Source organism: Lontra canadensis, unplaced genomic scaffold, assembly GCF_010015895.1.
Source record: "Lontra canadensis isolate GAN:19392208 unplaced genomic scaffold, GSC_riverotter_1.0 scaffold55, whole genome shotgun sequence".
Taxonomy (NCBI): domain Eukaryota; kingdom Metazoa; phylum Chordata; class Mammalia; order Carnivora; family Mustelidae; genus Lontra; species Lontra canadensis.
The window spans coordinates 2,934,739-2,946,920 of record NW_022631049.1 but is presented as its reverse complement, the minus strand read 5'-3'; the positions used below and the strand labels follow the sequence as shown (position 1 = coordinate 2,946,920).

The following is a 12,182-nucleotide window of genomic DNA, read 5'->3' as shown; positions in this document are numbered from 1 at the left end:
ATAGGATTGTTGAATCATGTTGTACACCTAAAACTAACATAACACTTTAATTATACTTCAATGACTAAAAAATTGGCATGATATAGAACATATTCTACTTTTTATTATGAAATAATTAGGAGCAATCACCAAGATTAGTTTTTTTTAAGTCCTGAACTCATTTTTTTTATTCAGTGGTTTTACTTCTGTAATGAAAAAATACATTTTGTTTGTGACATCTAGAACTCTGAAGATAGATGGAATTAAGAGGTAAATTATAGTTTTGCATTTAAGATGATTTGAGTTTCAGCTGAAAAGGTAGGCACAACATGCTGAAATAGAACTGGAATAAATAAACTATTTTACTTCTTTCGTAAAAATCTTAGTCTATACAACTCTGAGTTCAGAGATTATCGTACTTGCATATTCTGAGTGATAGAGAAGTGAAAGAGTATTTTTTTCAATGTAATGCTTCGTTTTATATTTGTTTAGTGATGTTTCCAAAGCAGTTGTTCCTTCTCATTGCTATCTCTTTAAAATAAACTTTCACTGGATTCTTTGAAATTCAATCCTTAAAGCTGGTTTCTTTGTTTAGTAAGATACACTGGATCAGGGCACCTGGGTGGCTCAGTTGGTTAAGTGTCTGTCTGCCTTCGGCTCAGGTCATGATCCCAGAGTCCCAGGACTACATCCAGCATCAGACTCCCAGCTCCACAGGGAGTTTGCTTCTCCCTCTGACCTTCTCCCCTCTCCTGCTCTCTCTCACTTTCTCTCTCAAATGGATAAATAAAATCTTCAAAAAAAAAAAGTTATGCTGGATCAGTCCTGGCTAATTATATGATTTTTGACACTTGTCAGTTATAAAAGAGAAGATGACCTCTCTTCACCTTTGTCTTTCTCCCTGACAGAATCCCAAGGACTGCAGCAAAGCCAAGAAGCTGGTATGTAATATCAACAAAGGCTGTGGCTATGGCTGTCAACTCCATCACGTGGTCTACTGCTTCATGATTGCATATGGTACTCAGCGAACACTCATCTTGGAATCTCAGAATTGGCGCTATGCTACTGGAGGTTGGGAAACTGTGTTTAGACCTGTAAGTGAGACATGTACAGACAGATCTGGCACCTCCACTGGACACTGGTCAGGTAAGAAGGCTGTGTAGTATTTCACATTTCTGGGTTGAACTGCCACGTTCCACATTATCAGATTTCTAGGCTCAGTTTTATGGCTCGTGGTCATCTTTTTCTCTGGATCCATGACTCTTCAATGTTACCAAGGTAAAATTTAGAATGATACTTTGTTTTAAAAGTGCTTTATGACCTATTTCATTTCTAATGTTCATTTTTATCTGGCTTTAGCAAAACCACTACGTTTTTTTAAGGAATGTAATTTACTCTTTTAATGATAATACATGATTCACTTTTTAGGGTACTTTCACATTATTGAACTCATTTGATATTCATAATTATTTAGTAAAGTAGACTGATAAATGAGAATCTTCACCATGTGTTAGAATCACTTGGAAGGTTTGTAAAAACACTGGCTTCTGATTCAGTAGGTTTGGGAGGGGTGCTGAGAATTTGCATGTCTAACAAATTTTCCAGATCCAGGGACGACACTTTTGAGAATCACTGAGGCAAACCATGCAGGCATCTTTACCTCCATTTTATAGTTCAGGACAATGAAACCTGATTTGCTTGTGCAATTTTAATTTTATTTAGGGAACATTTGATGAGGAAAAATATGAATAAGGTACTGTGCTAGACATTATCTCCAAGAATTTAGTGATAAAGGAAATAAAATATAGAGTTTCTTACTGCTTATCTATTGTTCTTTCTACACCATGGTGATCTTTAAACAAGGTCTAAAGTTGGGCTACCCCTGTGAAAATCCTGGCTTTATCAGTTTGTAATCTTGGGCAAGTTATGTAACCTAGGCCTTAGTTCTCTCATCTGTAAAATGGGAAGTAATAATTTACTTACCTCTTTGAGTTGCTTGGTAGGATTAAGTGAAACAATATATGTAATGCACTTAGCATAGTACTTGATACATGAATTCTAGTAATTTTAACTACTGTTAATAGCTTTATTCATTGGGTAGATATACAGTGAGTACCTAGAGTGTGGCAGATACTGAACTAAGTGATTAGGTAAAATGCTAAACAAGACAATACACCATCTCTGCACTTAGATCTTGTGGGAAGTCAAAAATTTTTCAAAAGGCTGAGGCATTTATGTTAATATAATTTCTCATGGAGCAGAGCATCTTTTTTCACAAATTTAACAGTAGATGTGGAATTAAGTAGCTCTGTCATTGCCAAAGTGAGTAACTTTAGTTCCTTTGTGTCTTTTTACTTCCTTTGGAAAATATCAGATACTACCTGACTCTTCACAGAAGCGACAGAAAAGCTAATTGGGTAATTTTTATAAAATGCTTTAAGTTGTGCTATAAAATTTTCTATATGATTTACTTTTTATTTTTTAAAGATTTTATTTATTTACTTGAGAGAGAGAAAGAGAGCAAGCACACAAGCAGGGGGAGGGGGAGTAGAAGAGGGAGAAGGAGGCTCCCTGCTGAGCAAGGAGTGCAACACAGGGCTCAATCCCAGAACCGTGGGATCATGACCTGAGCCAAAGGCAGACACTTAACTGACTGAGCCACTCAGGTGTCCCAGTTCTATATGGATTTAAAGTATTTTTTTGTGATGTGAGTTTTGCCTTCCTTAGGATGATTTAGGAGCCCTATTGTATATATCAACATATTTTTTCTTTGTAACTCCAAGTTTTAAAAGAACCTCTTAATCTAGAACCTTAGCTAAGCTTTGATTTTGAGGTTACATCTCCCATTGATCTGCTCTATAGTTTACAGCTGGGGCAAACAGATTAGGTGTCAAGGTTAGGAAGATACAGGAAAAGCAGTTCTGTCAGATTCATGGTAGCTAGCTTTTTCATTTTGTGAACTCAGTTTAGTTTCAAGCCTCTTTGCTTGTGAAGTATGCAGTCAGAGTAGGGCAAGGTTCTTATGTTAATAGAAAAGTAAAAAGTTGGCCTCACTAGACTTACCAAATTTAGTATATAGTTTTGCCTTGCCTAAAAGCTACAACTCATTGTTTGGTTTGATTTTTAGTCCTTGCTCATACGTTTTGTAGTCTGTATTGGCAACTATAGCACTTGAAGGCTAAACAGGCTTGAATTTGAAACATGCAGAATTTCTGAATTTCTTAATGTTATAGTTAAACAGGTTCTAGAAACCATCCTTCTTTTATGTGGATTCTAAGGCCTAGTAGACACCAGCTGATTTATCCAGAATTATGCATCTTATAAATAACAGAACTGTGGTTGGCACATTGACTTCCACCTCCCTTCCGTCTACATCCTTCCCAGTTCATTCATGCCCAACACCTTACCCATTACAACCATGGTGGGCACAGAGACTGTCCTGAATATCTAGGAACTAAATAAAATTACTATTTATTTCCTCCCCCTGCCCTGTAACTTTTTTCAAACCTTCCATATAATTTCCACTGAAGAGTTATCTGTGGTATTTTCTTCTCAGTCATTTGCAGTCCCTAATTAAAGAAGTCATTTTATCATGGTAGCACAGAATTACGATTTTAATTTATAGATCTTTCCCTTATCACTACAGGTATTGTATAAAATCATATACTTTTCTTTGTGCTAATGAATTAAACTGTGCCTGTTGGACACCTTTAATTAATTAAACTGGTGATTATTTTCAGTATGCTTACAGAACTCATTGTAACTAAAATAATTTAGATGCTAATCATTTATCTAAAAGAAGAAAGAGATTTATGTTTTGAGCTTAGAATATTCTATTTTTATAAAAGCTGTGGTAGCTCTCCACTTCTGTTTCTGTTTATATACATTATCTGAATATATACCTTTTGGAAAAACTAACCCATTTCAGAATTAGAGGAAACAGAATGAATTTTAATAAGTTCTTTAACATTAATTCTTCAGTTAGCCATAAATCAACTACTACATCTGTTATTGTACTGACTTGTATAAAGAATCTTGGGGTATTTCCCCTGGCACCACTGCCATGAAATTATTACTGTTTATACACACTTGACATGATGTGCCTGCAGGTGGAATTTAGTGATTTCTATTGAAATCTGTCACCAGTACAGGAGTTAGTATGCACATCTGATCATTTCAGTAGCTAAAGCATACCTCATTGTGGGTTGAGTTCTGTTTTTCTCCTTCATTATTTATGAAATCATATCCTTTGTACTAAATAATTTCATTAAGTAAAGCAAAATATTCAAAATTATGCTTCCAATTAAAATAATAATAATAATCTTTCCCATCACCAATAGATGTCATGTCTATTCTAAAGTTGCTGATAAAATGGACAATTTATTTTTCTGTATATACAATTTGTTTTTCTATATATACAAGCTGTTTCCTAAACCTGAACTAACTACATGTAATAAGACTCATTCTTCCAAATATATTCCTTATGATAATTCAGAGTGGAATCTTGGTGTTTAATGGTTTGAAGTATCAACAGTTAATTGATTTGATTTTTAATATATATTAACTGTTTGAAGCTATTATGATGGCCAGCTTCCAAAATGCTTATCTAATTGATATAAATAGTCTTGAATAGATGATTTAGCAACAAAGAACCTCAACCATTTAAACTCAATTCTCCACTCTTCTTTCTGTCCTAAAAATTGAACATTTATTCAGATTAGCAGTTAAACCACTTTGACTATTTTGTATTCCCTTCTCTTGTCTTTTCCCACTGTCTTAATATGTAATAAATTGAACTGACTTAATTTGATAGGTCTAATTGGAAAACTTTCTTTTAAATAAAGATAATGACTAGTAACAAAAAGTGTTTCTAAATATGATAAAAATTTAATGCCCTAGAGGTGCCTGATTTAAATACATCTTTAGGTAGATTGACATTTGCTATATTTAGTTACCTAAACTGGATGGTTATCTTCTCTCCATACCTCATTTCAAAAAGATTTTGGTCAGAGTTTTATTTGTCATCCTTATATGGAGGCAATCTTAAAATAAAAGTAATTTAACAAAAGCCCCTGCTCCATGCCAGGCACGATGCTGGACTACACGAAGAAAACAGACACAGTCCCTATCCTGTCAGGGGCAGCCTAGGGGGAAAGGCAGACAACTGAATGGACATTAAAATATACTGTGATATGGGTAAGTTGATAGGACTCTGAAGCATGTATCTAACACATATTTGGGATTCTTCTGGAAGAAGTGATTTTTAAAATGAGGCCCAAAGTATGAGTAGGAGTCAGCCAGATAGAGATATGGTAGAAGAATTTTCTGTCATTGGGCACAACATGTGAAAAGAGAGGCAAGAGAGCATGGAATCATTGGGGAAACTAGAAGTAGTTCCTTGTAGAGTTTGGTTATTGAGAGACTGAAGTTTTGTTCTGAAAACATGTGTCATTTATTGGGTTTCTGTTTGGGTGGTTGTACGATTTTGTTCCTCCCTGAAACCAACAGGTTTTAGTTCAAGATTCAGAGCCCTTTGTTTTATTTTTCTTCAGAGATGGGCAATGTTAGAAATTTTCAGCTGGTTCTTGGTGTTATCCAAGTACCACTGAACTTTTTTTTAATTAAAAATTTTTTGTTTCATTTTTAATACCCTTTAGAATTTATTCTTGGTAAATTTTTAAAAGCTGACAAATAACACAAACTAAATTCAGAAAAAAAAAACCAAAATACTGTTGTTAATTGTCTAAAACAGTTATATAGTGCTATTTTCCCTGCATTTTGAAATTGGATAATTTTTGTATGATAACAATTTGTACTATCATTTTGTATGGAAGGAATAGAAAGGTAATTCAGCCTTCTAGCTTGATGGATCAAATTATTTTTCCAGTTTTATTGAGATATAATTATCATATAACATTGAATTAGTTTAAAGTGTACAACATAATAGTTAACATCCATCAATTCGTATACTTACAAGGACTTTTAAGATTTATTCTTTTAATAACTCTCAAATACACAGTATAGCCTTGTTAATTATAGCTGTTATGGTACATTATATCCCCAGCCTAATTTACATCTTAACTGGAAGTTGGTACCATTTGACCACCTTCACCCTTTTCCTCTACCTCTGCCCTTCTCCAGCCAATCTGTTCTATTTCGAGTTCAGTTTTTTTTAGATGCCACATACAAATGAGATCATATAGTATTTGTCTTTCTCTGACTTATTTCACTTAGCATAATGTCCTCAAGGTCTATCGGTGTTGTCACAAATGCTGGGATTTCCTTCCTTCTCATGGCTGAATAATACTCCTCTATGTGTGTGTATTTTCTTTATCCATTCATCCATTGGTGGACATGTAGGTTGTTTCTGTGTCTTGGCTATTGTGAATAAGGTGAAAATCAGTGAAAATGAGGGTACAGATACCTCTCTGAAGCAGTGATTTTATTTCCTTTGGATATATACCTAGAAGTGGGATTGCTCAATCACATGGTAGTTCTACCACTAAACTCCTTAAGCAAATTATCTGTCACTTAGGTCAAAAGGATAATCTTTCTTTTTTTTTTTTAAGATTTTATTTATTTGACAGAGAAAGAGAAAGTGAGCACAAGCAGAGGGAATGGGAGAGGGAGAAGCAGGCCCCCAGCCTAGCAGGGAGCCCAATTTGGGGCTCCATCCCAGGACCTTGGGACCATGACCTGAGCCAAAGGCAGACATTTAACCGACTGAGCCACCCAGGTACCACAAAAGGAAAATCTTTAGCAAACAAAGTATAAATTAAATTATACTTCATGTTTTCCTGTGAAACTAATATTTTTAACATTTAAAGAACTACTAAGATGTCAAATCATCTAAATGATCCAGCTAGTTTGTATCCTAAATAATGGCTAAACTCACATAGACTGATTGATAAACCAATGAAGTGATTAAGAGTCTATAGACATACTAGACCTATTAGGATACGCTATGGATATGCTATGTGACATTTTTACAGTAATATTTTCAACCTTTGGTGATTGATTAATAGAAACTTGAAATAAATGCATGTATTTTAGATCCCTCATGCTACAAAGACATCTTGATTTCTCTGTTTAGGTAATGTGAGGAAGAGGAAAAAATATGGGCCCTGAGTTTGACCATATCTGATCTCACTTCTCTTGTTTTTATCTTTCTGGATTTCGGCAATTAATTATAGCTTCTGAACCTCTGTTTGGCTGTACAAAAAGCTCATGATACTCAAGACCTACCTCTCTATCCACTTTAGTAGGGCTGTAATCTCAAGGAAAAATGATTAAGAACTATAACAGGTATAAGGTCATTTTCATGTATAGTTTATTTTCATCGTGTATGTTTGGTCCCAGATTTTAAAATACAAACATGATAATGGAATATATTATTAGATTATAACCTGCAACAACAGAAAACTTATCTTTTTATTCTTAGATGAAGATTGAGCTTTTAGAAGAGTGTCATATAATTTTTCCTTTTTAAAATTGTAGTGCTTATGTATATGATTTTATAAAATACCTGTAGTGATAAGGGAAAGATCTATAAATTAAAATCATAATTCTGTGCTACCATGATAAAATGACTTCTTTAATTAGGGACTGCAAATGACTAAGAAAATACTACAGATAACTCTTCAATGGAAATTATATGAAAGGTTTGAAAAAAGTTACAGGGCAGGGGGAGGAAATAAATAGTAATTTTATTTAGTTCCTAGATATTCAGGACAGTCTCTGTGCCTAACCATGGTTGTAATGGGTAAGGTGTTGGGCATGAATGAACTGGGAAGGATGTAGACGGAAGGGAGGTGGAAGTCAATGTGCCAACCACAGTTCTGTTATTTATAAGATGCATAATTCTGGATAAATCAGCTGGTGTCTACTAGGCCTTAGAATCCACGTAAAAGAAGGATGGTTTCTAGAACCTGTTTAACTATAACATTAAAAAATTGAAAGAGATCCAGAGAGGAAAGATGACTTCTGAGAATAACCTCTAGACATTAAAATATCTCTTTGTTGAATAAACCCTCTGTTGAATCATAATAAAATTCTAGACCAAAGAGTCTCCCCTGCAGCTACCTTAAGCCTCCATCTCAATATTTTTCCTGTACCAACACATCTGAGGTACAAGATTTACTCCCACCCCTAACAGTGGCTCACTGTAGTTAGTGATTTTTAAAGTGGCTGAGCTTGGGAGGTAAGAGGTGGTGGTACTGGGCTTGGAGAGTGAGTTGGTGCCATAAATCAATGAAAAGCAAGCTGTCTGTGCTTCAAGATTCCAATGGCTCTCTCTGTCCTATACCCCACTCCTCTAAGAATTACTGACCTAAGCAAGTATCATTGCCGATACATAAGGACTTTTGTTTCAACCTGTATGACTTTTGTTTTGCTATTCATGTTTCATAAAAGAAAGAAAGATCTTTGTTTCAAGAATATAAAATACCAGATTATAAGTATGTCTCAGAAGAACTCAAACTACTTTTCACTATGACATTTCCTTTATCTTTAGCTTCCCACTGAAAGACATAAAAAGAAGCCTTTGATATCTCATTTATAGTTATGAAATAAAAGATTAGGGAGCTGAAGCTTTGTCTACACAACAGCCTTGCCCGTAGTGAACCCACATAGAGGCTTATTTCCAAATTTATTCCTACAAGTGCTTTTCAAGTTGAATTATAAGTAAACCTGGGGAAAGTGAGTCAGAGGCTTACAAACTGCCAGGATAAACATAGTACATTTTCCTGGACTATTAATTTTAGTTGCTGGTACATAAGTTCAGTCATTTTCAAATAGTAAAACAAACAGGATATTATAATGGTGTAAAATGAAAAATTTGATGAAACATCAGACTTCAGCCCATTGGTTTAGACTAAGATTCGCAAGTAGTGTAAGTTTACCCTCCTTTGCTACTGGGAGCATTTTGCTGGAAAACTTTAAGAAGCACCATTCTATATTTGGAATTTTAGTTTATTTTATCCTCAAGAGGAAACTCTAGAGGGCAATAGGGCCTAGGTCTTTTGGGTTATTTACACAGGGCCAAGCACTTGATTGGAACATAATAAATGCAACAAAAGAAACATACAAACCTACCTCTCCTGCATCCTGGTCCAAATTTCAAACTATTACCCTGCAAAGTTGTATGAAGCACTTTTACCAAATTGTAGATTGTGCTTTTTTAAAAGATATCTTATCACTAAGAATGAATCTTTTTAGAAATATATTCTGGGCTTTTTAGACAAGGTTCTGGCAGAATGGGTTCAGAGATAAAAAAGAGGTATGTTTTAGGAAGTAGTAATACATAATAAGCATTAAAGTAGAGTAGAAACAATTTCATTGGGAAAGTTTTTGAAAAGTCCTCTTATATCTAGTTAGAACCTATCCAAGGTTGCTGGAGCTAGAAATAGAATCCAGGTACTCTTATTCCCTGTGCAGTGTCTGGGCCACATAGATAGCCATGATACCCGTCTCAGAAATTATCAGTGGTTTTGTAAATACAGGTATATTTTTATGTTACAAGTGTGTTTCTTAAAGATTTGGTTGGGGGCACCTGGGTGGCTCAGTCAGTTGGGCATCTGCCTTCCACTCAGGTCATGATCCTGGGGTCCTGAGATTGAGTCCCATGGAGGTCTCCCTGCTCAGTGGGGAGTCTGCTTCTCCCTCTCCAACTCCCCCTGCTTGTGGTCTCTCTCTCTCTCAAATAAGTAAATAAAATCTCTTAAAAAAAGAAAGATTTGCTATAAATTGAATTTTTATAAATCCAAGTCATGTTTTAAATATTTTAGCAGAGCTATATAAAGGATTCCCAAAGGAAATCCTTTCCTAAAGTAAAGAACCTTTCTTCTAATATGATCTAGTAGCCCTCAGATTCATCAATTCTTTTTCCTTCCTTCCTTCCTTCCTTCCTTTTTCAAATGTTTGGCTTCATCTATGTAAGTCTTTGAGGCTCAGTCATATTTAGCTTTTGATTCAAACATTTAGTATATAAAAGGACGAATGCAGTCCTTCAGTAGCATTTTGATAAGAGTTCTGTTTGTTTAAAACATATAGATCACATTCAAATTTAGAAATGATTCTACAAATAAGATAACTATTGAAATGATAAAGAAAGTTAAGAATGCCTCCTAGCTCTTTTGGTTAGTTTTATATGCAAGAGTTCTGAGTATGATATAAATCTAGAATTTCCTTATCGTTTTTCCTCAAGGTTATATAAATTATAAGTTAATTCCAAGGAATAGGAAAAGATAATAGTCCATGATCTTTAGTGGAATTATACATATCTTTTTTTTCCTTCCAAAAGGATGTTGCTGAGTAAGAAGACTCGGTAGAGATTTATACATTAGATAACAATATAAAATTTATTATATATATATGTAATTTAGATAATAGACTTTCCTTCTCACACATTTTCCTTGCCTTTGGCAGAAGGTCAAAAGCAGATTGCAGAATTATAAACAGCCCTAGCTGATACTTTAGGGTTCAGTATTCTTTCTCCTGTTTTGTTTCCCAGAAAGGTAGGGAATAAAAATATTACTGAGAGTACTGGAAAGGATTAGACCTGAATTCCCTACCTTTTCAAAAAGAGGTATTCCTTTTCATTCAATTAAAGTTTAATCTACTAATATAAGTAGTCTTTATACAATGCAGATTATATTTCCTAGAAGCAAGAAATTGCAGATAGTAATGCTACAAGTCAAATGGATTTTGCCAAAAGGTATAATACTATAATTAGCATTATTATAATTCTTACTCAAAAATTGTGTGTCTGGAGCACCTGGGCTGACTCAGTCTGTAGAGCTTGTGACTCTTGATCTTGGGATTGTGAATTCAAGCCCCACACTTTATGTAGAGATTACTTTAAAAAAAAAAAAAAAAAAAAAAAAAAACTAAAGGGGCACCTGGGTTGAGTGTCCGGCTCCTGATTTCAACTCCAGTCATGATCTCAGGGTTGAGAGATCAAACCCAGTGTTGGGATCTGCACTGGGCATGGATATGGTCATCAGTACCTGTCCTATGTACCTTACAGAGTTATGAGGATTCAAAGTGATAACGTATTTGACAAGGCTTTATATATTTTAAACCACCCTGTTTGTTTGTTTGTTTTAAAGATTTTATTTATTTATTTGACAGAGATCACAAGTAGGCAGAGAGGCAGGCAGAGAGAGGAAGGGAAGCAGGCTCCCCGCTGAGCAGAGAGCCCGACACGGGGCTTGATCCCAGGACCCTGGGATCATGACCTGAGCCAAAGGCAGAGGCCCTAACCCACTGAGCCACCCAGGCGCCCCTCACCCTGCTTGTTTTTATTAGCACTTTAGCTTTATGGAAACAACAATAAGATAACCTTTGAAGAATATGATATCTATATTTTAAAAGTAATGTGTTATTTCTATTTCAGAGGAAAGATTATCTTATGGTAGAAACAAGTGTTAGTGAGGATGTGGGGAGAAAGGAATCCTTTTGCACGGTTGGTGGGAATGCAAACTGGTGCAGCCACTATGGACATTTGTATGGGGTTCCTCAAAAAGTTAAAAATAGAACTACCCTATATTCCAGTAATCACACTATTGGGAATTTATGCAAAAGATACAAAAACACTAATTTACAGGGATACATAGACCCTGTGTTTATTGTAGAATTGCTTGCAATAGCCAAATTATGGAAGCAGTGCAAGGGTGAGTTGATGGATGAATGGATAAAGAAGATATGGTGTGTGTACAATGGAATATTATTCAGCCATAAAAAGAATGAAATTTTGCCATTTGCAGTGACATGTATGGAGCTAGAGAATATAATGGTAAGTCAAATAACTCAGAGAAAGACAAATACCATACAATTTCATTCATATGTGAAATTTAATAAAACAAATGAGCAAAGGGAAAAAGAGAGAGAAACCAAGAGACAAACTCTTAACTATAGAGAGCAAACTGATGGTTACCAAAGGGGTGGTGGGGAGGGATGGTTTAAATAGATGATGGGGATTGAGGAGGGCATTTATCATGAGCACTGGATGATGTATGGAATTGTTGAATCACTATATTATACCCCTAAAACTAATATAACACTAGTTGTATCCATAGGTGAACATTTATTTTTATTATATATGTATATCCTGACTTGTGTATTCCCTCATTGATGGACGTTTAAATTATTTCAAGTTTTTGCCATTATATATAATGGTTAATGAATATCTTTGTGCATGTCCC

At 34.9% G+C, this 12,182-nt stretch overlaps 1 protein-coding gene across 6 annotated transcripts in view; it reads left to right on the top strand.

The window, feature by feature from the left end:
- Positions 1 to 12,182, top strand: part of FUT8 (fucosyltransferase 8) — a 302,069-nt gene that overhangs the window by 240,326 nt on the left and 49,561 nt on the right. For all 6 annotated transcript variants that reach the window (XM_032875174.1, XM_032875175.1, XM_032875170.1 and 3 more), the window contains one exon: positions 888 to 1,125. In XM_032875174.1, coding sequence (XP_032731065.1) covers positions 888 to 1,125 — 238 coding nt within the window. The remainder of the gene's footprint in view (positions 1 to 887; positions 1,126 to 12,182) is intronic.